The 26,350-nt window shown below is 56.8% G+C and overlaps 2 protein-coding genes and 1 long non-coding RNA gene across 3 annotated transcripts; 2 read left to right on the top strand and 1 right to left on the bottom strand.

The window, feature by feature from the left end:
- Positions 1–1,996: 1,996 nt before the first annotated feature.
- On the bottom strand, positions 1,997–11,815 carry FOSL1 (FOS like 1, AP-1 transcription factor subunit). Its single transcript, XM_048857640.2, has 4 exons — positions 11,659–11,815; positions 5,403–5,645; positions 4,049–4,156; positions 1,997–3,607 (listed from the first exon to the last, which is right to left on the bottom strand). The coding sequence occupies exons 1-4, from the start codon at positions 11,785–11,787 to the stop codon at positions 3,119–3,121; spliced, it is 969 nt and encodes a 322-aa protein (XP_048713597.2). The 5' UTR covers positions 11,788–11,815; the 3' UTR covers positions 1,997–3,118.
- Positions 11,816–19,988: 8,173 nt separating this feature from the next.
- On the top strand, positions 19,989–22,387 carry LOC125640214 (transmembrane emp24 domain-containing protein 10). The gene is made up of 5 exons (XM_048858474.2): positions 19,989–20,380; positions 20,718–20,838; positions 21,189–21,262; positions 21,664–21,790; positions 21,970–22,387. Exons 1-5 carry the CDS (start codon positions 20,177–20,179, stop codon positions 22,089–22,091), a joined length of 648 nt encoding a protein of 215 aa, XP_048714431.1. The 5' UTR covers positions 19,989–20,176; the 3' UTR covers positions 22,092–22,387.
- Positions 22,388–22,976: 589 nt separating this feature from the next.
- On the top strand, positions 22,977–26,158 carry LOC125640215 (uncharacterized). Its single transcript, XR_007357746.2, has 2 exons — positions 22,977–24,133; positions 25,774–26,158. It is a non-coding gene; the product is annotated as an uncharacterized LOC125640215 (long non-coding RNA).
- The last annotated feature ends 192 nt before the right edge of the window (positions 26,159–26,350 follow it).

The following is a 26,350-nucleotide window of genomic DNA, read 5'->3' as shown; positions in this document are numbered from 1 at the left end:
AAGTTGTTAGTCCTGCTCCCCAGAGCTGGGGAAGGACAGGCCTGAGAATCAAACCCCAAAGTCAAAATTCAGATCTTCAGCCAGGGGGCAAGATTCAGGCTCTCCTACAAAACTTAACTGGCCCCTAACACTGAGGTTGACTCATTGAGGCCAGGCCAGGCCAAACCAGACCACCCTCCCTGTGAATTACCTCCTCTCCAGCCCAGGAAAGCTATTTTTATTTGACCCTTCATACATCCTGATTGGCCCCCACTTCTGCTTTCCTCAAAAGCCTCCCCTGGCCTGTCAGGATCAAAGCAGGGCAGTTAGCCCCTGTCTTTTCCTGCTCATTGTTGGTAACTCAGCTGCTTCTCAGGGGGGCTGCTCAACAGGAGCCGGCTCAGACACCTGTTCAGGGCAAGCGGGCAGACAGCAAAGGAGGCGATTGTCCAGCCACACTCACTCAGACCACACACAACAGGTGTTGCAACGTCTTTAAAAAGGAGGCCAAAACCTCCCCTCCTGGATCCGGCCCCCGCTGGTATTTAGGCACTTAACTCCCACTGGGAGATAAACACTGTTGCAGAGCTAGGCCTCCCACCTTAAATCGCCATGCAAGACAAACAAAGCCATTCTGTCTTGTGGCACCCTCAGCAGGAGGTTCAATGACCTGCTGTGTTGATTGGAGCCCAGGGGTGACTTTAGCCGTGATCCACAGGTGCAATGGCACTACTGGAAATCAGGCTAGATGACAGCCTCATACAGGTTTGGACCAGCTGCCCCAAACTCACCCCACCCACAGTGGTGGCTGCCGTTCTGTGCCAGGTGCATCACGACTCTGATTTCCCGGAGGGGCGGCCGGGCCAAAGCCGAGTGGTGCTGCGATCTTGTGCCCGAGGTCACGCCACCTAGAGCAGGAAGCCAGGCCCAGCTCTTCAGGACTGGAGTCCCTACTGTGGGGTGAGTGCGGGGCAGGCTCGATCCTCCACCCCAGGCCTCCCTAATGCTGGCCCATCGCCGAGGTGTGCTGGGTTTGAGGGTGCCCTCTGGGCTGTTTAGGATAGTGCACCCCATTGAGTAGGGAGACTACATCCGCCCCGCTGAGATACTGCATCTACCTCATTTGGAATTAGTTGAGGGGAGCTAGAGCAGTCGAGGCCGGGATCTGCTTGTTGGGTTTGATATTTCCTTGCTGAGTCTTTTTCATTCACAACAAGCGTCTCCAACTGCACTTTCCTTCAGATGCACTCCTGGGCCTGTAACCCAAGGGAGTCAAAGATCGAAGAGCCACTTGGCTTCACTTCTAACTTGCTACCTATCGCCCTCTTCCCTCCATGTGGATGCACTGGTCCCAGGATCCAGGTGCTTTGTCCCCAGCTCCAGGAGGTGTCGGAGTCCAGCGGGGCGGGACACAGGACATGGGTGCCACTGATGCAAAAGGGGATTGGTTCATGGCATGGCCAGGCCAGGCCCAGCCCCTGTGGTTCTGCTGGGAAGTGTGCCAGGGCCAGGCACCTCAGTGAGCCATATTTGAAAGGGGTGTCCCCTGCAGACTGGGTATCAGTGCACTACAGCTGTCAGCTAGCGAAGATACTCCTCCGGCGCCAGGGGCATGGGGTTGTGGCTGTGCTAGGCAGTGTGTGTGTTTGCGTGCGTTCACACACACACTTCCTTGACAACAAAACCAACCCACTGCCCTCACACACCCATATACTTCCTCCACCACCCCACATACTCCCCACTGCATACACACTATTCCCAGTAATCCACATGCCCCACCTCATACACCCCCCAGCAAAACCCCTGCCACTCACACATCCTCACATATCCCCCCGCTCTCTATATCCCCCTAACAGTCCCCCTCCCACAACTCCAATGCCCCCCACACCACATACACCCCCCAACACCCTCAAGTCATATACCAACCAACACCTATACCCCACCCCCGAAACACACACGTGAGCTGTCTCTATTTGTAGCTTTTAATTGTCTCCCGAGACACAAGACACCATCGGTAGAAAAATACTCTTTGAGTGACAATAAATAGCATAGAAACGGTAGTTCCAACAATGAACGCTGTGCAGTCCAGAGCACGCCCTGCGGTTCTGGAGCAGCTTCTGGAACTTGGGAGCCAAAAAAGTCAGTCCTGGGTCTTGGTTGGCCAGTGCTGTAGAATCCCGCACACCTGAGTTTGTTCTGGATCTGGCAGTGGGTTCGACAATGATTGGAGGGGCAGTTTGCAATGCTCAGGTGAGTTCAAGAATGAGGGAATTCTGGAGCAGTCAGATGGAGGGCTAGAAACAGCAAGAGAGGTCTGGAACAGCTGTGAGTATTCTCCAATGAGCAATGGCAGCGTAGAACAGGTAGACCGGTTCTAGAACGAACAAGTTGTGCTAGAATGGTCAGTCAGAGTCTAGAAGGAGTGCCTGTTGAACTCGGACATTTGGTTAGGATCTAGTATGAGACCATGAATGGCTGGGGATATTCCAGAGCAATCCAGGAGGAGGTCAGGAAAGCTCTAGTAGGTTCCAGAAAAAACCAGCAAGCACGATGGGAATTTTGGGAAGGTTGCCACATCCCAAAAGGAATGGAAGGGTAGGGCTGCTCTAGAACAGACAGGAAGGGATTGTGGGAGGGTTTGGGATGGTTCTGAAGCACAAAGACATTCTTCGGCAATGATGGTAAAAGGATGGACAGATTCCTGGCTCGTGAGTGAAAGATTCCAGGGACCTCTGGAATAATCAAGAAACACCGATGGCAGGGAAGGTTCTAGAATGTCGGTGAAAGTTCGAGAGCTGAGGGGGAAATTCCAGATGGGTGTGAAATAATTGGGAGCCTGGAATGGACTGTGTGTGTGTGTGCGTGTGCGCGTGTGCACGCTTCTAGAATTATCTAGAATGACAGTGAAGGTTTGAAAGTGGAAGGGGAGATTCCAGATGTGTCTGGAATGAACAGGAAGTTGGGATAATGGGAAAATGTGCTAGAATGATCACAAAGGTACCACAGCTGAGGTGGATGGTTCCAAAAGGGCCTGGGATGACAGGGAACAGTTCTAGAGTTGTCTGGAACCACATGGAAGGTTCCTGGTCATGAGGCTGGTTCTTGAGCAGGAAGAACAGGGCTGGGGGAGCCGTGCCTGTCAGAGCGCCAGCAGGGTGGGGGAGTTGAGGGAGTCAGATGATTGGTCACCACTGCTGCTCCCACGCCGGTGGGCAGAGCTGCAGGGCTCAGGCGGGAAGGTGTGGCCAGCAGGGGGCTCCCCTTCCCCTGGGGCAGGATAGTTGAAGATCAGGCTGGGAGTGAAGGGAGTTAGCGAGGGTGTGACCATCAGGGTGGGGGTGTGCAGGGCCTCAGGCTCCAGGACCCTGCTGGGGGGAAGGCTGATCCGTGGGGGCACCGGCGGTGGGGGCCGACGTGGGACTGCTGTGGGAGGCTCCAGGGACTCCTGCTTGACAGGGGGTGGGGCGGGAGGCCCCCCCGGCTCCTCCTCCTCTCCCGAGGACTCATCCTGCACTTTGCACACTGGCCGGTGGGCCTCCAAGATCAGCTCAAACCTCTCCTTCTGCTTTTGCAGCTCTGCAATCTCTTTCTGCAGGCCTGACTTCTCCTCCTCCAACTGGTCCGTCTCCTGTGGGAGAGACAGGTCAGGGGGAGGCAGGACACTTGGGTTCTATCCCTGGCATGGGGAGGGAAGTGGTGTCTAGTGATTAGACTGGGGGTGGGAGGGGCTGGAAGCCAGGACCCATAGGTAAAATCCCCAGCTCTGGGAGGGCAGTGGGGTCTGGTGGGTTAGCACAGGAGGGATGAGATGCCTGGTTCTGTCCCCAGCTCTAGGAGTGGGAAGGGCACATCTTGCCCTACAGCCATCACAGTTCAGGTGGCTTTGATTCCATCTCTTGCAGAGCCAGGCAGGGTCAGAACTTGCATGGGCAACCTCCAATGAGAACTGAAGGGGGAGTCAGTAGGGGGACTTTCCCCGCACAGCCAGGGCCGACCCCAATGCCCCTGCATGGTGCTGGGGGCGCTGTGCTGCAGGGAGTGTTGTGGGGACTCAGTAGGGGGTGTTCACCATTTGCAGACAGTCCGTTAGCTCTTTCCTCCGGTTCCGGCACTTTGCTGCAGCCAGTTTGTTCCTCTCCCGTCTTACCCTGCGCCGCTCCTCTTCCTCAGGGGTCATCTGAAGTGGGGGCAAGAGAGGGGCAGGGGTTTTCAAATGAATGACAGTGATGCCATATCTATCCCCCTTCTATGCCGGTCCATGGAAAACTGCCAAGGACCAGGTCCTTGTCAGGCTTTCACCCCCAAGCAATAATATCCACAGGGATCCCCCACAGTGCATTAAACATGCAGCCACCTCTGGGGTGGGGCATGGGGGATTCTTATACAGGGATCCCTAACTCAGTGCTGAGATGAGACTGGGGTACTTTTCTAGTTAGGTTGGGGGAGGGGAAGGGTAGTTTTGGGGGACAGGGCAAGGGTTAAAGTCTGGCTCAGGGAGAGCCAGCCTTCTCTGGCCCCAGTGGCTTCAGATGCTGCCTGGATTCCACAGGCTGCGGAGGGAACAGTCCCGGTATGCTGCTGGCCCCAGTGCCCCTTCCCTTCTGAGTCACCCTGTGGCTCCATGATTCAGCATGCTGTCATTTCCTCTCCTGCCTGCCCCCAGGGTGTGAACCCAAATGCCCCAGCCAAATCCCAGCTTGTGTGATTCCCTTCAAAGACCAGAATGGGCTCTAGTGGTTACAGCAATGGATCTGGGAGCCAGAGTTCCTGGATTCTAGTTCTGGGAGGGGAGTGGGGCCTAGTAGGTCAGACTGGGGAGGCTGGCAGCCAGGTCTGTGAGAGGGGAGTAGGGTCTAATAGTCAGACCATGGGGGCTGGCAGCCAGGCCTCTGAAAGTGGAGTGGGGCCTAGTGGTCAGATCAGGGGGGCTGGCAGTCAGGGCTCCTGGGGGTTACCCCCAGCTTTCTGTGTGGGGATAGTTCTCTGAACCCACCTTGCTAAGCATTTGGAGAGCTCCCGATGGACAGCGCCCTGTGTCCTGTCTGCGGTTCTGATGTTAGCCACTAGGTGGCCCCACTGCCCTGTGGCGTTTGTGGCAAGGGGCCCAGCCTTAGGGCGGAATGAGTGCCAGCCACCCTTGCTTGGTTCTCCTGGTAGAAGGGGACTCGCCTCCCCCCGCCCCCCAGCCCAGGCGAAGCCCCACTTCCCTCTCCCACCTCCTCCAGCCATTGCAAATCAGGGGGCAGCTTCCCACTGTCCTGGGGATTTGGAGTGGGAAACTGAGGCACAGAGCAACACCCTCCCCCCCCTGGATTCCTGTCTCCCACCGCTCCCCCGCTCTAACCCTCTACACCCCACTGCCCTCCTGGGCTAGGCATTCGCCCCTCTCCCCCCACCCCTGCTCCAATAACTGCCTTACTCACATGCTCATTGTGCCTCCGACGTATCCCAAGGGTGGGCCCAATGGTGCGGATGACGCCTGGGCGGGCCCCAGCAGGGTAGGGGGCATAGGGGCGGGGGTATGGGGCAGCTGTGAAAGAGGAGGGCGAGGAGCAGGTGTTGAGCATCGTGGGCCGAACCATCCACTGCAGGTCCTGGCTGGAGGTGATGGTGTTGAGGCTGGGAATGAAGCTGGCAGCCCCTGCACTCGGGCCTGGGGGGAACTTCTGGGGAGACAAGAGGAGGCGGCAGTTAGAGGAGGCCAGAGGCTGGGGGAGGGCAGCTGGGTGCATTGTCATCAAAGAGGCTTTCCCATTGCTACGGGCTGTACAGGGGGCAGGACTGACACACGGACCTGGGGGAGCAGGTCTGGCTGCGGAGGGCAGCAGTGCCAGCATCACAAGGGCACCTGGTGCTTCCAAATAAAGATCCCCATTGCCAAGGGCACCCAGATATTGGCAAAGCATTCCAGCCTGCAGAGGGGGCCCTGGCTTGGCTTAGGGGCCAGCAGTGAATTGCTCCAGGAGCAAATCCTGGGTCACCGGCTGCATTCAGTCTCCTTGTGACCTCAGACACCCTCATGGAGGCAGCATGTCTAGGAAGCAGGGAGGGAGGGGCTGGGAATCAGGACCCCTGGGTTCTCCTCCCAGCTCTGACGGGGGAGTGGGGTATAGTGGGTTAGAGCAGGGAGGCTGGAGTCAAGTCACTTGAATTCTCCTTCTGACCCTGGGAAGGGAGTGACATCTAGTGGATACATGGTGGCTTTGGGGGGGCCTGGGAGCCAGGACTCTTGGGTTAAATTCCCAACTCTAACCACTGACAACCTGGGAGCTCAGGTGAGTCATTGCATCTCTCCCTGGGCAAGGCTCTCTAGCAGTAAAATGGGATAACACAGAGAGGCGGGAAATGTAACAGGCTGATGTCCATAAAGTCAGGGAAAGGAAAGAATTCCTTGCACCATGGGACTGGTGGGTGAAACTCTGCCCTGGGCGATGTGGGAGGTCAGACAGATGATCAGAGAGGTTTCCTGGCCTTAAAGTGACTGGCTTTGTGAAGTGCTTTGAGGTGAGGGAAGGGGCTGATATTTTAAACAACAAACAAGGAAATTCCAGGTTTACATTGGGGAAAAAAAACAATTTTGTTAATGGAAATTGCTAGTGTCTGGCTGAGCCTGGAGATGACTTCAGAGGTCTGACAGCAAGTCAAATAATACACCAGGGTTCAGGACTTCAGGCTCCTGCCACTGACTCTTAATGCCTCCATTTCCCCTTCACAGATTATATGACCAGAAGGGACCATTGTGATCATCTAGTCTGAGCTCCTGCATAGCCCAGCTCCTAGGATGGCCCTGAACTAATTCCTGGTTGAATTAGAGTAGCCCCGTTAGAAAACCATCCCGTCTTGATTTCACAGCTGCCAGTTTGTCTGTTTAGACTGTGAGATCTTGGGGAGGCAGGCATGTCTCTTACTGTGTGTCCATGAAGCACCTGGGACAATGGGATCCCCCTTCCCTCTCAGCCCACAGTCTCTAGGTGCTGCCCTAATACACATGAGAACCAGGTATTCATAGTACAATTCACTTTAAATAATTGTAAAGTTCCTCTTTGTCATTCAACACTCTTCCCTAGGGGCCCAGTGAAGCCTCGGAAGGTTCCATATTTAGCACCCCTCCACCATCCCCCCAACCCCCCATTATTGGATCTGACAGTTCATTTCACCCTTCACCCTCTGTGACAATGTGGGGATTTTCTGTAACATTATTATGAAGCCTCTGTGTTCCTCAGCTTCTGTACTTTGCATTGCTCCCAAGTGGAGGAAAAGGGTTACATCTGCTCTTGGGGGCAGTGAGGACGGGAGCTGTGGGTACGGCCTTGCTGCCTGGCCCACAGGGAATGGGTCTGTAAGGAACTGATCGAAACCGATCCAGACCAAGACAGGGTCCAGAGAGACAATGGACATGCCAATAATTGTGCAGCAGAGGGAAGCTTCCGCAGGTGAGGTTGTGAACTCAGCTTGGCCCTGCCTGGAGACAAAGAACTGGGAGGTCACCAGCAGGAGCTAAAGAGTCGGCTTCTGGACCAGGCTGGCTGTTTGCACCTGGGACTGATGGAAGGGTCAGGGAAAAACAGTCCATCCCGCCAAGCCAGGGCAACCCACCAGCCCAGCTGTAGGCGATTCCATTTCACACTCGGTCTTAACGTGCAGTTCTCTGTGCTAACCTAAGGACTTCCAGTGCTGAGTTGCAGGTGACTCAAGGCCCCGCCTGTTTGCAAAGGGCTGTCTGGTGTCACTGCACATGCGTCTGGAGGTGCATTAGTCCCTGAAGGGTGGGCAAACTTCTAACTAGGAGTCTGTCTCATCTGGACTGGCTGGGCAGCACACCTGGTGTGGCGCAAGAGGGCTGGAGCCCAGAGGCTCAGGTTCAGGGGCTGCAAGGCTGTGTGGCCTGCCCTGAAGAAAAAGTGGGCCCCATTGCTGAAGGGGTTCCTCCAAGAGACCGTTTACAGCTAGGGCCCAGCCCTGAGCCTGTGGATCCGTGAACCCTCCCACCCCAGTGCTGGTGTGTGGGGGTTGGAAATGTTGTAGGTGATTTCTATCTCCCAACCGTCAAATAACCAACCCTGCTGGCCTTGGGATTTTATACCCAAAATCCATGCCGAGGCTTCTACTGGGGTTAAACCTTTGGGGATCATGGGGTAATCCAAGTCCTGATAGCCCCATTTTACAGATGGGGAACTGAGGCACAACCAGCAGAGAGAGAGATCTGCCCTGGTTCACAGAGCAAGTCATTGGCAGAGAACCCAGGAGTCCTAACTCCCAGTCCCCTCTTCTTCCCTGCACCCCTCTGCAGTAGACTTGCCTCACCTCCCAGAGCTGGGAGTAGAACCCAGGAGCCCTGACTACACCTATCTATTAGGCCCTATGTCACCCTGGCAGTGCCCTCAGCCAAAGCCCTCAGCCAAAGCCCCTTCCATCCCATACCCAGCCTGTCTGAATCAATACAAAGCTGTTCTGAAGGCCTTTACAGGTCATGCTATCTCTGAGCATGGTGGCCGGTCACTGGCTGGGACTCCTACCCTCCCACCCCAAAGGCACAGGCCCTCCAGGCTTTGGGAGAATCCCCACTAATGAGTGGCAGTATAGTGTGTAGGATACACAGCTACATGGTCAGGATTCCATTCAGCAGGGGACAGAATGGTGCAGGCACAGCAGCTGGTTTGGTGCAATAGGCAGATACTTTGCTAGTGCCATGCTCACTGTTTGCCTCCTGCCCATATTTAGGGGTGCCCATGGGGGTTACTTATTACATGAATGAGGAGCTAATGGGGCAGAGCAGAACAGGAAGGTTTAGAGTCACTTCCCAGCCCCATCACCTTTTTAGGAACTGGCGAATGTCAGGGGCAGAGCCCAGGGCATGGGGCAGAGGAATTCACCTCCTTGGAGCCAGGACCAAGGGACTGGCAGGCTCAGGGGGTAGAGAATGGGATACAGACCCCTTTCCCTTGAGTGGGCGCCAGCTGCAATCCAGCCCCCATGCTGCAAGACTGGCTGGCTCAGAGGTATGGAGATGGGATATGGGGTCTTCCCCTCTAGAAGACGCCAGCTCAGATCCGGCCCCAGAGCCACAGCATGACAGCTGTTTCTGTCCCATGCCCATTGCGTGACCCCCATGTAAAAGAAGTTTGCTGGGTCTCAGCATAGTGCATGGGCCCCATCCCCACCTCGGCACTAGCCAGTCCTTTCAGCAACAGAGAGGCCAAGGGCTCAGTGTGGGCACAGAGACCAAGCACCTGCCAGAGTGGGTGGAGACAACACAGAGGGCTCCGTGTCACCACTCTGGGCACACACTGGTGATTCCAGCTCCTAGGGCCACTGAGTCAGCATGATCCTCTGGCATGCTCCTGCATGTGAACAGCAGGGTGTGCACAGAAATCCTGCCCCCAGATAACCCTCCTGTGTCCTCCCCACCCCTTGACCCAGTTTGCCTGGCCTAGTGGGTGCCTCCCCAGCCCTGGCGTCACACCCCAGCTCACTGTGCTGCTTAATGGTGCTGCCCAGCCCTGGGGCAGGAGACTGGCCACGCCTTCTGTGTCAGACAGAGAACACCTGGGGGAGATACTGCCCCAGGGACTGGGGCCTCCCCCAAAACACAAAGGGGGCTGGGCATGGGAGCAGAGCTTCCCAGGCACTGAATCTTGGCTGCCACCCCACCCAGGGCTAGTGGTTAGAGCAGTGGGGGCTGGGAGCCAGGGCCCCTGGGTTCTCTCTGGGCTCTGGAAGGGGAGCGGAGTCTATTGGGTTAGAGCAGTGGGGGCTGGGAGCCAGGACTCCTGGGTTCTCTTTGCAGCTCTGGGAGGAGAGGGGGGCCTGGTGGGGTGGGGAAGGGGAGGGAAGCTGGGCGTCAGGATGCCTGGGGTCTCTCTATCCCCTGTGTGGCAGCTGTTGACAGGGGGTCGGCAGGCGCGGCAGCTGGCTTTGGGGTGGGGCTGGCAGCCGTCGCAGCGGCGCCCTTATGCAAGAGGAAATTGCTGAGGAATCTCGGCTCCCTGGAAGCCAGGCCGCGGTGAGCGGAGGGGCCGCCGGGGTGAGCGCAGCCCGTGACTCACCCGGCGTGACACAGCACCGCGGAGCTCCAGCCGGGAGCCAGGACTGGGGAGCAGGAGGGAATTCCCCCATTCGCGCCCCATTTTCAGGTCTGACCTGTTGCCACCTTCTGCCGTAGCCTGGAGCCCCAGCCCCACCCCCCACAACACACATCCAGCCGCTGGGAGGCGGGTGCCTCACAATTTGCCAGCTACGGAGGTCTGAGGGGCTGGAAGTGTGTCCAGCCCTGGGGTCTGTCTCTGTCTCCCCCCCCCCCCACGCCCCACTGGGCTGCTTGGGTCCCCACCGCTGGCTGCGGACAGCCCAGAGAGGGAGGCGAGTCTTAAACCCTGCCCGGGGACAGCTGGCAAAACACACTGGCCTTGAGCCCCCCCCCTCTGGTTTTCAGCCCTGTGGCTTACGTTCCGGACCCGTCCTGCAGGGCACGGAGGTGCCAGGAGGAGAAGTGGATTCCCAAGTGAAAGGGGAGCAGAGCTGGCACAGAACCCAGGAGTCCTGACTCTCCCCCCCCCTTCCCTGAGCTAAAATACTGAGTGTCCGCCAGACCCACAAACCCGCTGAGGTTAGACACCCTGGTGCACTTGCTTCCGCAGCCCCCTCCTGGATGGGATAAACGGTGTGTCATAAACCCTGTAGGATGACACCTGGCGAGGAGTCCCCCTCCACTGGTACAGGTAGTTCTGGCGTGTCTCCCTGCAGCTGCCACTATGTGGCTGGGCGGGAGGCAGGGACAGGGACACCCCAGGCCCGCATAGCGCCAGCTCAATACAAGGGTCTGTGACCCGGGCGCTCAGGCAGCAGCAAACGAGGGGAGCCCCCCCCCCATCGCTCTGCTGCAGAGCGCCGGGTGGGGGAACCCCCTACATTCCTCAGCCATCGGCACGCGAGTGCCTGCGTGCGTCAAGGGGGAGGAGGGGTCAAACCAGCTGCCGCCACGCGGTGGGGTGAATCAACCCAGAGTATTAGTCATCGCCCCCCACCCCAGAAACGAAAGAGAGCGAGAAAGGAGAGGGCAAGAAAACAGACCGGGGAAAGGCTGGCTGGAGCAGGGCGGGAGGGGATCGGGCAGGGATGGCTGGCAGTGGCTGGGTGTGTGGAGGAACAAGGGCTGGAGAGAAAGAAGGGAGGGTGTGGAGACAGGGTGGGTGTGTCTAGACGGCTGGGGATGGCTAGAGAATAGATTAGATAGGGGGGTGGGGGTGGGGACAGGCTGACACACAGTGGGGGACAGGGGCGCTGGGACAATTTGTACAGTGTGGGAGCTGAGAGCCCTTGAACCAAACTGTAAAGCCTGGATATGGTGGAAACCGCTTCAAGCCAGAAGGTGCGGGCAGCACCCCTAGTTCCAGCACCTATGGCCAGAGAGGTGCGTATGGGGACAGAGGGACAGACAGAGCAGGAGGTGTGCATAGGGGCGGACAGACAGACAGACGGAGGTTTGCATGGTGGGGGGAGGCAGACAGCTGGGGAGGTGTGCATTGGAGCGGACAGACAGACAGAAGGGGAGGTGTGCACCCAGGCGGACAGACAGACAGAAGGGGAGGTGTGCACCCAGGCGGACAGACAGACAGAAGGGGAGCGTGCGTGGGGACAGGCCGACCGAGCTCTCGGCCCTTTGCCCGGCTCGCCCCTTACCTGTTGCGCTGCTCCCGGGGTCCCTGAGGCGGCGGCCGGCCCCACGCTGCGCAGGGCAGGGTGCTGAGGGCGAGGGTTGTACGAGGATCCCGGGCCGTCGGCTCTGCCCGCTCCGTAGTCCCTGAACATGTCCGTCTCTCCGCTGGGGCTGTGCTATGCCTAGGTCAGCCCGGCGAGCGCCTCTCAACTGCCTCCCGCCCGGTTACTTTTTTATGAATGGGAACTTCGGGGCCGCCTCACTTTAAGCTGGGGGAGAGGAGGGGCGAGTCCCACCCCGCGCCCTTTTCAAGTCATCAGGGAAGCAGGGAATCCCCTCTCCAACAACCCACCCCGGTTCCGCTGGGCTCTATTCAATTAAGATGCCCCCTTCTGCCCGGAATCAGAGTTTGGTCAGCCCCTAAAAGGCCATCAAAGTCAATATTCCCCCCCGCGTCCTAAATCTATTTGGTACGGTCCGGGGATTGACTCAGTGCTCGGTGACGTAGATATCCAAATATAGTGTGATTTCCTCCTGCTTGCTGTGCAATAGTAAAGGATTCCCTTCTGTGTTGTTTCCAAGCTTTGTTTGTTCAAGATGCGTTTCAGAGAAACCGACTCAAGATAAAAACACGCCCCCCCTCCCAGTACTACAATAACAACGCCACACAAACACCCACACCTGTACACCACCGCACACATCCTGAACCTCACAACGCCTGCACAACACCCCCCGGTACCACAACACCACACATACCAGTACAACCCCCCCACCCCCCGCCGCCCGCGTATTACAGCACACACCCTGTACACCACCGTAGCACACATCTCTGCACAACACACAGCTGTGCAACAACACAACCATCGCTGCACAACCACACACACTGCACAACTGCACGCGTCGCTCTGCACACAAGACTACACGCACCGGCATTCTTACATGGTCTGCCCAACAACGGATACCCCTAAACACAGACAGACAGACACTCACATCAGGCCAGGTAGTTTGTTTTCACCCGTCAAATTTGCAAAGACACCCTCCCTCTCCCCCCCTCCCCTCCTCCGCGCGCTCATGCAGTAAATGAATTCGGGGCTGGGTAGGATCCCACGGGCAATGGGGGGCCCAGGCCGGGACACTCCAGGAGCGAGGCGGGCTAGTAAAGGAATATACACAGAGAGAGAGACAGACAGGTGAGCAACAGGGGCCTCTGGTTGGTCCAGAGATAGGAAAGTGTCTGGATGGGTGGCTAGACAGACCAAGGAGTGTGTTGGGGGAAGGGAGAGAGAGGGTGCGTGTGAATGGAAAGATGGGGGTGTGCATGGGGATGGGTGGATAGAGGCGAAAGTGGCACAGGGGATGGGGGCAGAGGGTCCCTGTGACCATGTGGAAGGTGGGGACGCAGGGGACAGGGGTCCCTGTGACCCAACAGGGGCAGGTGGGAGACAGGGGCAGTTTATAGGTAGCTCCCTGCCCCTCCGCACATGCTTGGCACTGCCAGTTTCTGGGGCTGAGCAGCTGGGCTAGACCCAATGAGAGTATAGTATGCTCCATAAATCCTCCCAAGCCCCCCAACAGAACAAGAACTCCCCAACCCAACACAGGAAGGGATCCCTGCAATCTGGATGCCCCCTCCCCTCTGCTGTATCATAGAGAGCCCCTGCCCCCCCTCTCCTTGAACAGAGACGCTGAGCCTGGCTCTCCCACCCTCCCCCGCTGAGAGCCTCAGGTCACCCCTCACCCTAAGAAACAAGCCGCTGGAAGATACCCTAGCATGGAGAATGGAAGTGTCCAGCTAAGGTGGTGGGCTAGGAGTCAGGACTCCTGTGTTCTGTCCCCAACTTTGGGGTGTGTGTGTGTGTGTGTGTGTGTGTGTGTGTGTGTGTGTGTGTGTGTGTGTGTGTGTGTGTGTGTGTGTGTGTGTGTGTTGGGAGGGAGAGGGGTTGGGTTAGAGCGGGGGCTGGGGCCAAGACACCTGGAAGGGTCTAGTGGGTTAAAGCAGAGAGGGCTGGGAGTCAGGACTCCTGGGTTCCATACACAGCTCTGGGAGGAGAGTGGGGTCAGTGATTCCTCTCTCTCTGAGTGGGCTGCGGGGGTGTCATTTCCGGACACAGCGGCCTTTGGTCACCTTCAGAATCAGGAACTGAAAGCGACGGCAAGTGAAACTGACAGGGCTGGGCTCCGTGCAGAGAGTGAAAGCATGTCCCTCAGGCTCCCCACAGCCACAAGGAGCCTGACAGCGCTCCTTCTCTCTCATTACTAGTTGGAGGGAGATCCCAGGGAGATTGGGACCCCCAGGCACTGCACAAAACACAGTGAGAGACAGGCCCTGCCCTGAAGCGCTCACTGTCTGAATAGACAAAGTGTGGGGGGAGAAACTAAGGCACAGAGGAAGAGACTCCCCTAAGGTCACACAGCAGGTCACTGGGGGAGCTGGGAATGAAACCCAGGGATCCTGGCTCCCAGACCCCCGTGTTTTAACCACTAGAACCCCCCTCCAAGTACCAGGGAGAGAATCCAGTGATCCTGGCTCCTCCCCCCAAGCCTCGAAACAAACAGCTCTTCTGGGAGCTCTTCTGGTCCAGGGTCTGTTCCTCTTCGCCCCCCGAACCCCCCCCCGCGCCCCGTGAGGGTGAACGATCCCTCTCCCCAAGGAGCGGGACAGGATGTGAGACACGGGAATGTGGATGATCTCATGCTCCCGGTGACTAACCTGGCAGGAATGGGGGGGAGAGCAGCCAGCTGGCACCCTGCCACCAGCCTTGGGGAGCAATGAGAGGTCGGGGGACATGGCTGGCTACCACGCTGGGTACTGGCCCCCCCTGCTCCCCAGTATTAAACCCTGAGCACAGAGCAGTGGAGTCACCACATTTCCCTGGGGACTAGCATATGACAGTTGCTGGGAGGCTGCAGGCTGGCACTGAGGGACACAGGCAGAGCTGGGTGGGGGGAGGCAAGAGCTGGGATAGCAGGGGGCTGCAGGCTGGCACTGAGGGGCACAGGCAGAGCTGGGTGGGGGGAGGCAAGAGCTGGGATAGCAGGGGGCTTCAGGCTGGCACTGAGGGGCACAGGCAGACCTGGGGGGGAGGCAAGGGCTGGGATAGCAGGGGGCTGCAGGCTGGCACTGAGGGGCACAGGCAGAGCTGGGTGGAGGCCAGGGCTGGGATAGCAGGGGGCTGCAGGCTGGCACTGAGGGGCACAGGCAGAGCTGGGTGGGGGGAGGCAAGGGCTGGGATAGCAGAGGGCTGCAGGCTGGCACTGAGGGGCACAGGCAGAGCTGGGGGGGAGGCCAGGGCTGGGATAGCAGGGGGCTGCAGGCTGGCACTGAGGGGCACAGGCAGAGCTGGGTGGGGGGAGGCAAGGGCTGGGATAGCAGGGGGCTTCAGGCTGGCACTGAGGGGCACAGGCAGAGCTGGGTGTGGGGAGGCAAGGGCTGGCACTGAGGGGCACAGGCAGAGCTGGGGGGAGGCAAGGGCTGGGATAGCAGGGGGCTGCAGGCTGGAACTGAGGGGCACAGGCAGAGCTGGGTGTGGGGAGGCAAGGGCTGGGATAGCAGGGGGCTGCAGGCTGGCACTGAGGGGCACAGGCAGAGCTGGGGGGGAGGCAAGGGCTGGGATAGCAGGGAGCTGGCATTGAGGGGCACTAACAGAGCTGCATGTGTCCCAGCCTTTCAAACTTCCCGGCCACCTCACTCCACACTTGAAAGTTTCCTGGAGAGCAATGGAGCTGTGTGGAGGGGATTTCACACAGGCTCCCGCCAAATCAGCACGTGGCACTCACAAGTGCTTGTGGCTGCCAGGGATGAGGTAGGGCCCCTCTGTGTCTATGGAGGGAATGGGAGAATGGGCCAAATCCCAAACAGGAGACAGCCGAGAACTCTGTATACTCATCCACTTACTCACCTTCCTTTTCCTCCTGACTTTACTCACTCTGTCGACTTGAGGTTTGGATCCCAGCCTAATGCAGCACAGATCCAGGGCTGGGATAACTGGGGCTGCGAGTCTGGATTGAGTGGCAGCAGGAGAGATGGGAAGGGGGGGACGGACCCAGGGCTGGGATACCAGGGGGGCTGCAAGTCCAGAGTGAGAGCTACCCCTGTGGAATTCAAGGACAAAAGGGTACCAGTGTTATCATCTCCTGGGACACTCAGAACAGCTCCAGCTATCCCTGGGGCATGTTAACCCCTTGCATGCTAGAGCAGACGGACCCTGGGTGCTGCAGTGCTGGGGGGAGGGGTTACCTGAAGATCACCAGTCATGTGCTCAGCCCCACCCTCCCCCTAGCTGCTGAGTTGCCAGTGCCACTTTGTGCAGTGGTTCCCAGGGTATATTCCTTCCTCACCCCCACCCAGCTTAGGGGCCTCCCTCTGCTCTGAGTCTCAAATACTGTCAGGCTGGGGCCTCACAGGATGAGATGGTTCAAGTGCCATTGGCCTGAGGGGGGGTCTCTGCTCACCCCAATCTTGGACCCAAAGTCTGGGGGTGTCCTACACACATCCCAACTCCTCCCAGAGCTGGGAGAGAACTGGGAGTCCTGATTCCCCCACCCTGCTCCCATAGCTCTTCCAGCATCCCAGTAAAATATCTGCCTGGATTGACCTAATAGAGAGGCTCCGGGGCTGTGCCCTTCACCAAAAGCAGTTTTGCCCCTTCCCCTCACTCTTGCCTCCCCCCAGCCCCATTCCCCTGAAGCCCTTCCCCCTGTTCCTACAGGCTTCATGTACGGACAGTGCTATACGGAATGCAGGGAGAAGATCCCTGTGAGCCAGGACTCCTGGATTCTATTCCCAGCTCAGGCAGGCAGTTGCATGGCAGCCCCTTAGCACCAGGGTGGGGCCCTGCTTGGGCTTGGGGCAGATGGTGCCAGGCTGGCATACTGGGTTGCTGGCACCATGCCCAGCCAGTGCCCTGTCCTGGATCCAGCACATGTTTGTGGAGCAGGAGGGAGCATTCAACTCAATTATCTCAGAGCTGGGAGATTCTTGAAGAACAAATCAGACTGGGTGAGACACAGAGAAAAGGAGGGAGTGGACAAGGGGCCTTTCTCCTCTTGGGGCACTGGCTCCGATCTGACCCCAGGCTGGCTCAGGGGATTGGGCAAGAGGCTACAGAGCCTCTACGGGGCACCAGGTCCAATCCAGACCCAGGTCATTCATAACTGCGGGCCATTTCCCAGCTCTGCTGGTGGATTGAGTTGTGGGCCCCGAGCATGGGGCCCCCCTGGGAGCATCTGCATCACACCAGTCAAAACAGAGACCAAGGGCTGAATGGTCCACTGACAGCCAACTCCCCTTTGGAAGGCGGTTGCAGCAGGCCATTTACGGAAGGGGGTCCCATTTTAGGACAAGGAGACTGCCAGGTCCAGGAGCTCTGAGTTGGTACTGACTGTGCCCCCGTATCTGCACAGCCCAGACCTCACCTCTTCCTTCCCCCCAGGACCCAGAGTCTCATCCCACTCTGAATCACTGCAGGCCTCTGGCACGTTCCTCTACCAGGCGCCTGTCATTCCAATCCTATGAGTTGAGGGATCTCCAGCACCGAGAGACATTTCCTCCCCCGCCCCCCCCCCCCCCCCCCCGGTGCTCCCAGCTTGCAACCATCAGCCACTGGGCCTCAGCCAAAGCAGCAGGTCCCCATGCTAAGCAGAGTCCAGCTGGGTCAGTCTAGGATGGGAGACCTGTACTTCAGAGGGAGAGGCTTCCCAGATAGCCCCACCCAATGTCAGACAAACAGCATCCATTGAACAGGGAGGCTGCCAGCCACAAACCAGCACATGGTGCACGCTCATTATGGGACTGCACAGACACCAACCTATGCGATGGTACACACCTGCTGTGTGAATGCACTTACACACAACAATCACTCAGCTACACACAATGATGACTGCACAGATTCTCTCCTGTTTGCACAATCATATGCAATGCCAATTGCGCACGCACACATGTACACAGCTTGACAATTGCACAGACACTCACACTCAGCCAGCTGCACAGGGGCACACATGCATTGACAATTTCCCATAATCACACACAACTGCAATTGCAATACATACCCTCTATGTGTGGATGTACATTCTGCCACACCCCCGGCTCCCTTTTTCAAGTTCTGAGCCCACAGCAGCCTGTTCCCTCAAGCCCTGCAGCAGGGGGTGCCATAGGGAGCAGGGTGGGAACTCTGGCTGTACAGGGAACTCCTAGCTCAGGGGTTCTCAAACTGGGGGTTGTGAGCCCTCAGGGGGTCACAAGATTATTACATGGGGAGTCACGAGCAGTCAACCTCCACCCCAAACCACACTTCACTCCAGCATTTATAATAGTGTTAAATATAAAAAAGAGTTTTTATTTCATAAAGCGGGGGGTTGCACCCAGAAGCTTGCTGTGTGAAAGGGGTCACCAATACAAAAGTTTGAGAAACACTGTCCTGGCTATTCCAGACCCAGCAGGGGGCGCTGTAGGGATCAGGACAGGCAGGGGGCAGTTCCCATTCTCAGCTGGGCTGTGTGATTCCAGCAGGTGCAGTCTTGCCACATCCCCACCCTCCTGGCTCTGACGCCAACACCTGGGAGGGCTGACGCAAGTAGAGCGATTGCTCCATTCCCACTGTCATCTACCTCAGATGGGGCAGGATCAAGGGATCTTCCCCACCCATTGCACTTCCCTAGAGGCCTCGTATCTCAGTCCCCACCAAACCAGCCAGTCTTCCAATCTACTATTCTCCTTTGTTTTGCTGCCAATACCCCTGAGCTCAAGTCCTGCTTTGTGCTCAGACTCACCCATCCCAGGGCTCCGATCGGGGATACAATGGTTGGGAGGCCCCTGACACCTCCCATAACGCTCTGCAGCTGGGAGCCAGGGCTATTCCCAGCCCCATGCCCATTACACAGGGGTAACCCTGGAGGAACCTGCTGCCAGGGGCAACAGGGGTTCACCATTCCTCTTCCCAGGGGGTACCCGGCGCCAGCTGGGACCTGGGCCTAGGGCTGTATCCAGCTTTCTCCAGCCCAGGCCCAATGTTGCCCAGCTAGGAAGTTCCCATCCCCACTAACTTCCCAGCTGCTTTGTGCCTCCCCCAACACCCCTGGCTGCTCTAGGGGCCCCGTATCCCCTCCCTGCCCCAGACCTCTCTTCCTGCCTCACTCCCCATAACCCCCCAACCCATTTATCAGTCCAGTCCCCTTTGAATTCACAGGTGGCTCTGATATCAAGGGGGGCCATAACCCTGTGTGTGTGTGTGGATCCCCAGCTATCCCCTCTCTCCCACTCATGCCTATCCACCTCTTGGGGCCCTGTGGAGGGGGTAGAGGATCACTCTGCCCCCGCCCCACCCTGGCACATTAATGTCCTTGTGGCTGCCAAGGCAGCTTAGTGGATGCCAGGTTCTCTCCTTTATGCAGTGCCAGCCCTGCTGCAGGCGGGGAGTGGTGCCAAGGCTTGACACGCACTCCCACACTCTAGGCATCCTTTCACCCAGTGCCTTCTCAGCCTCACCCCGTCACAGCCTTTTAACCAGGGTCAGCACTTGGGGGGCTGATCCCCACACCCTGCCCTGCTCCACAGGGGGCAGTCCTGGGGCTCCCTGCCTGGCCAACCCGTGGGCAGACCGGGATTGGGGGAGGAAGGGAAGGGGGGCGGGTTGGAATGAGGCGAGGGAGGGGCATGAGGAGACTAGAGAGATGATGTTTGGGGTGATGGGGGGGAGCAGGAGGGGAAGGGAAGACATGGGAGAGGGGTGTGCGGGGCTGGGGGGAAGCTGTGGAGCAGGCTCGGGAGCAGGAAGGGCGTAGGGGGGTGAGGGAAGGGGTTGGGGTGCTAAAGGATACGGGGAGAGGGGCTGGGAGGGATAGCGGGTTTCCCTGCCCCGTACAGCGAGCCTTTGGCCTCTCTTCCTGGCTGCTCCCCCTGACTCCTTGTACGTACGGCCCCCGCCCGGACCCTGCTCTCTGGCGCCACCCAGCGCCGCTGCGCTTGTAAAGCGGATTCACTGACACTTTACATTTCTTGCCCGTTGGTGGGCACAGGCCCCGCCCCCCACAGCTAGGGAGAGGACCCAGGAGTCCTGGCCCCCTGCTTCTATCCACTGCCCCACAGCCCGAGGAAGGGGAGGAGAGAAGCCCCCCCAAACCCCTGCCAGGTCAGACTCGGGGGTAGCCCGGGCTGGACTGACACCCCTCCCTCCAGCACTCTGCCCAGCTACAAGCGACCACGGCTTCTTCCGGCACGGCACGGCACAGGCCGAGATCGCGCTGCGCCTGCGCACTTCCTCCCCCCCCCTCCGGTCCGAAGTTCGCGCTGCCCGGACTCTAATTCACGCTGCCGGAGATGAAGTACGGTGGAGCCGGAAGCGGAAGCACGGCTAGGGCCTGTCCCCCCTGTGGGGTGGGGGCCAGACCATAGAGCGAGCGCCACGTCGGGTGAGCGCCAGGTCGGACGCCACCGAATCAGCTCAGGGGCAGTGTGACAGAGGAGCCGGACGCAGCCGACTCCACCTGCCTGGGGCAGCCGGGCGCGGCGTCTCGAGGCCGGGGGGGTCCCCGCCGCTGCTCGCCATGCGCGTGCCCCGGCCGGGCCCCGGACTCCTGGGTCCCCTGCTGCTGCCGCTGCTGCTGGCCGGCGGGTGCGGGGCGCTCTCGTTCCAGCTGCCGGCGCAGACCCGCAAGTGCCTGAAAGAGGAGATGCACCGCGACGTCATGGTGACCGGGGAGTACGAGGTGTCGGAGGCCGGGGCGCCGGGGGCCAGGACCGATCTCCGGGTGAGAGCCCCTAGGGATCCCCGCGCACCCCCGAGCCCCTTCCCCCATGGCTAGTGCCCCCGCGGGTGCCCTGCCCCCTACGCTCGCCATAAGCTGTGCACCACCCCAGGGACCCCCTTTCTTCTCCAAGGTCCAAGACTTACCACGCAGTTGTGTGATGTCCTCCCCCAAGAGGGACATCAGGGACCCCCGTCTCCCCATTGGACACCCCCTACTCCTGGGTGGAGGGGACACACTACACCCCTATCCTCCTGGGGAACAGAATCATGGTGGGCATTGGGAGCCTGGTCCGGGGAGATGGGTAGTTCTGTGGGGTCACAGTCTGTCCCCACCCCAGGTCACAGACTCCTCCGGCCACCTGCTCTACTCCAAGGAAGATGCTAAGAAGGGCAAATTCGCCTTCACCACAGACGACTATGAGATCTACGAGATCTGCTTCGAGAGCCACGGCCAGTCGGGTATGAGGTCTCACTCCTGGTGCAGGGATTCTGTGTCCTGGGGGGCATTCCTCCCACCCCACAACTCCCTGCCATCCTCATTTGCGGTCTCCTGCACTCAGCACGGCCCGGAAACTTGTGATCATGAGGGAGGTCTAGTGGTTAGCATTGAGGAGGGTGCTGGGAGCCAGGATTCCTGGGTTCTATTCCTGGCTGTGGGAGGGGAGTGGTATCCAGTGGCTACAGTAAGAAAGGCTGAGAACCAGGATTCTAGGGTTCTATCCCTGACTGGAAGAGAAGTGGGGTCATGCACCAGCTCTTCCCTCCCCTGTGACAGTTATAACTTCTTTCTTTCATCCTTCCCTCCCCAGTGGGTTTTCGAGTTCCTGACCAGCTGATCAGCCTCAACGTCAAACATGGAGTGGAGGCCCGGAACTATGAAGACGTGAGTAACGCCCCCTTTGAGTCCCCAACCCTCTGCAGCTGTCCCTCTGTCCTGTGTGTGATGGGGAAGGTGGGGCACCAGCAATCTCAGCCCAAGGACAGAATTGACAACATCCACCCAACTAGGCATGTATCCCCAGCTCTACTAAAGCCTGAGGGCCAGAATTCCAAGGGTTTCCTGTATAAACAGCCCCCCGTGCCCCAGCCCAGAGGCATCCACATCTCAGCATGGAGCGAGGGATCCCTGTATGAACAGACCCTGTGCCCAGTCCAGAGATGGTTGTGTCTCACCACTGAGCAAGAGATCCCTGTATAGACAGCCCTTATGCTTTACCCCAGAGGTGGCTGTGTCTCAGTGTGGGGTGGAATTCTGCATCTCATTCCTACTGTCCCCACACCCAGATTGCCAAGGCAGAGAAGCTGAAGCCCCTAGAGGTGGATCTGCGACGTCTTGAGGACCTTTCTGAATCCATCGTCAAGGACTTTGCCTACATGAAGCAGCGGGAGGAGGAAATGAGGGACACAAATGGTGAGGAGGCACCCATGTACCCACTAGACCCCGCTCTCCTCCCAGGGCTGGGGTAGAACACAGGAGGAAGGGCCTGGGAGCCAGGACGCCTGGGTTCTTTCCTGTGAAGTGGCTGGAAGCCACTTGTGATGATGCTTTGGGGTCCCCTGTTCACCCCATGTCTCTCTCTCTCTCCACAGAGTCCACCAGCACCCGCGTGCTCTACTTCAGCATCTTTTCCATGCTGTGTCTGGTGGGCCTGGCCACCTGGCAAGTCTGTTACCTGCGCCGCTTCTTCAAGGCCAAGAAGCTCATCGAGTGAGCAGCCCCTTGGGTGTGTCTGCCTCTCTCACAGGCCATCCTGCGCCAGGCTCCCTTCCTGATGGCCCTAGAATCCACATCCAGCCTCTCTCAGCTCTAGTGGGAAGTGGCGCCTGCAATGGACATCTCTGCCCATCAGGAATGGATTCTGGTGGGAAGAGGGGGTTCTGGCCCCCCAGTAGGGATCCAACTACCCCCATTTTTAAGGATCTTGTAGTTAACAGAGGATCCAGTAGTGATGGCACCGTGATCAGGGGGATTGGGTTGTAATTATTTTAAAATAAATAGTTAATTGGGCTGGTGGCTTGTGATGTCATTTTGTGAGGAAGCGGGGGGGGGGGGAAGGCATCTTCCACCCCACCCCCGATTCTATTGGGAGCCCCATCCCATCATGTCCCTGGGATTGCTCTGGAGAAAACTATCCCCTGTGTGCACTGCCCGCTGGGATGTGGCATGACAGATGTGTTCTGTCCCTGGCTTGAGGAGGGGAGAGGCTAGCGGATTAGAACATGGGGGGCGGGCAGCAACACTGAGCATCAGGTCTGCTGGTTCTGCTCCTGGCTCTGCTACTGACCCTGATATAGGATTCCCAGAGGGTTTATTTGTCTGTAACCCCTCCCTTCCCCCAGCTGCGCCTGGATCTGGGCTCCTCCAAGGTTCCTTTTGGCACTCCCCTAAAGTCTCCACTGTGTCTAACAGTGTTGATTTGAAGTGTTCCTTCTCCCTGCCTCCCCTGATCTTGGCTGGATCCAAATCACCCATTGTTGGGGGTAAACTGCCTGGAACTCCTCTTGCTGTCTTTGTGTCTCCTTTTTTTTTTTTTTTTTTTTAAATCCTTCCTCCCCCAAACTCCTGCCCCTCCATCTGCTCTGGAGGGAAGTGATGTGGCTCAAGCGGACCTGCTGTGGCCACTGTGTGTGTGTGCTGCAGGTTTTAGTGCTGCTCTCCGGGAACGGATCTATTTACCTCAGGTTCGTATGCAGCTCCCATTACCATTGTAGCTGGCCGAGTGTGCAAGGTCCTTGCTCTCTACACAACAGCATTTCTCGCTTTGAATGCTGTGGCCGGGCAGCTCCACAATGTTGGGGACCGTTCTAGGTATTTGTGGGCTTTTTTTCCCCACCTTCCTCTGAAGCATCAGGGATTGGCCACAGCTGGAGACAGGACACCAGCTGGGGTGGGCCGGCCTCTGAGGTGGTTCAGCAATTCCTCTCTAGCTACCTGGCTGGGGGTCTTGTTCACATCTCAGGGTCCAGCTGATGGCCAGATTTGGGGTCAGGAAGGAATCTCCCTGGTCAGAGATTGGTAGGGAGCTTGGCAGTTTTCTCCTTCCTCTGCAGCACGAGGCACGAGTCGCCTGCTGCAATCACCTGGGCATGGCTCACCTCTGCAATTCCTTGCCAGCGCAGGAGTCTTGGGCATACAGGGGCCCCTCAGTTTCTTCTCTATCTGGGGCACGCAACAAGTTAATCCCCTGAGGACTGAAATGATTTGGTCTAACTAAGGTCCTGGGGCTCAATACAGAGAACTAGGTGCGATTTAATGGTTTATGATAGACAGGAGGCTCAGGATAGAAATATAGGGTTGGCATGGACCTCACGCAGTCATCAAGTCCAGCCCCCGTGCTGAGGAAGGACCAAGTAAACCTAGACAACCCCTGACAGGTTTGTCCAACCTGTTCTTAAAAACCTCCAGTGACAGGAGTTCTGCAACCTCCTTTGGAATCCTGTCCCAGAGCTTAACTATCCTCTAGTATCTGACCTAAATCTCCCTTGCTGCAGATTAAGCCCATGACTTCTTGGCCTGCCTTCCGTGGACATGAAGAACAATTGATCATCAACCTCTTTGTGCCAGCCCTTACCATATTGGAAGACTATCACGACCCCCTCAATCTTTTCTCAAACCTAAACATGCCCCGTTTTTATTAACCTTTCCTTACAGATCGGGATTTCTAAACCTTTTAGCATTTTTGGTGTTCTCTTCTTGACTCCCACCAATTTCTCCACATTTTTCTACAGTGCTCCAGCTGAGGCCTCACCAGTGGTGAGTAAAGCGGGACAGTTGCCTTCTGTGTCTTACATATGACACTCCAGTTAATACACCCCAGAATTATGTGAGCCTGTCTTTGCAACTGCATCATATTGTTGTCTCGTTCAATTGGTGACCCCCTATGGCCCCCAGATCCTTTTCAGCGGTACTAGCGCCTAGCCATTTTATAGTTACACATTTGATTTTTTTTTCCTGCCTGAGTGCAGTACTTTGCACTTGTCTTTATAGAATTTCATCTTGTTAATTTCAGATCAGTTCAATTTGTCAATGTAAGTTGGAATTCTCATCTTGCCCTCCAAAGTACTTGCAACCACCCCCCTTGGTGACATCTGCAGATTTTTATAAACATGGTCTGCAATCTAAGTAACTGATGAAAATATTGAATAGTGCTGGACCCAGGACTGACCCCTGTGGGATCCCCCTATATACAACCTCCCAGTTTGACAGTGAACCACTGGTAACTACTTGAGTATGGTTTTCAACCAGCTGTGGTCTAGAATAAATTACTATAAAGTGGCCGTACATTTCCCTAGTTTGCTTATGAGAATGTCATATGGGACTGTGTCAAAAGGATTACTAAAATCATGCAACCGATGAAGTGAGCTGCAGCTCACGAAAGCTTATGCTCAGATAAATTTGTTAGTCTCTAAGGTGCCACAAGAACTTTTCTTTTTGCGAATACAGACTAACACGGCTGCTACTCTGAAACTAAAATCAAGATATGACCTCTAATGATTCCCTGCAACTCCACTAGGCCAGTAACCCTGTCAAAGAAGGAAATGAGATAGTACCTGTCTTTAAAAAGGAGAACAATGTTTTTCCATCTCCAGTCTTCTGGGACCTCCCCTTTCCTCCATGAATTCTCAAAGATAATTGGTAATGGTTCTGAGGTTGTTTCAGCTAGTTCCTTAAGTACCCTGGGGTGAATTTCATCAGGCCCTGCCAACCTGTTCTTTCCTTATTGTGGCTTGCATGTCCTCCCCCATTTTGTTAATATTAATTGTGTTGAGTATTTGGTTACCATTAAGCTTTTTAGTGAAGACTAAAGCAAAATAGGCATTAAACGCGTCAGCCTTCCTGATAGCAGGTAAGGAGAGTCAGTAACTGATGCTAAGTAGTGGGCCTATACCTTCCTTCATGTTTCTCATGCTTGTAATTTATTTAAGGAACAACTTCTTATCGCCTTTTATGTCCCTTGCCAGCTGTAACTCATTTTGTGCCTTTGACTTTCTTAATTTGTCTTTACACGTTTGTGCTGTTTGTTATACTCCCCCATAGCCATTTATCTCTGTTTCTACTTTTCGTAGAATTCCTTTTTGATTTTTCAGGTGATGTAAAGAGCTCCTGAAGGAGCCATAGTGGCCTTTTCCTATTGTTCTCATCTTTCCTTTACACTGGGATAGTTTGCTGTTGTGCCTTTAATATTGTGTCCTTGAGAAACTGCCAAATCTCCTGAACTCTCTTATCCCGTAGATTTTCTTCCCACAGGACCTTATCTACCAGTTCTCTGAGTTTGTTAAAGTCTGCTTTGGTGAAGTCCGTGTTCCTTATTTTGCTGCTCTCTGCTCTTCCTTTCCTTAGAGGTATGAACACATTTCCTGATCACTTTAACCGAAACTGCCTTCCACTTCTAGGTTTGCTACCACTTCCTCCCTGTTGGTGAGACTCAACTGTACAATGGCTTTCCTCCTGGTTACTTCCGCCTCTTTCTCAAACCCAAGCTGACTAGATGATCTGATGGACCCTTCTGAACTCTTCAGAAACGGACCCAGCTGTGAAATTGATCTTGAGCTGGTCTCTTACTCAAAGCAGAACAGCAGGTCTAATTCCAGCCATCAGCTCTGGGGAGGAATCCTTCCCCCACTGGCATCCAGCCCCATGGGCAGGATCAGGGTCTTGGAGTCATGAGCAGTGACTGGCAGCATGGGAGAGTAGTGGGGACTTTGATGGTAGCTAAGCTGTGTCCCCACTTGTCACAGAGCCACAACGCTGACCTATATTAAAAGAGGGGTAATTTTATGAGGGTTCCATTATTTTTCTTCCCCTGATACTGTTCAAATGCAACCCCTCCCAGAGCCATGCAGGGAACTCTGTACTGCAGCCTCTTGCAGTAGGGGGGATTTGTGGGGTGCCTGCTGGATTATGGGGCTCTGTGGGGCAGGGAGGGGATGGACATCTTAGGTTCCACAGAGTCATCTTGCTCCACTGCAC

This window comes from Caretta caretta, chromosome 7, assembly GCF_965140235.1.
Source record: "Caretta caretta isolate rCarCar2 chromosome 7, rCarCar1.hap1, whole genome shotgun sequence".
NCBI classification, from domain to species: domain Eukaryota; kingdom Metazoa; phylum Chordata; order Testudines; family Cheloniidae; genus Caretta; species Caretta caretta.
The sequence above is the reverse complement of the archived record's forward strand: the minus strand, read 5'-3'. Positions and strand labels throughout refer to the sequence as shown.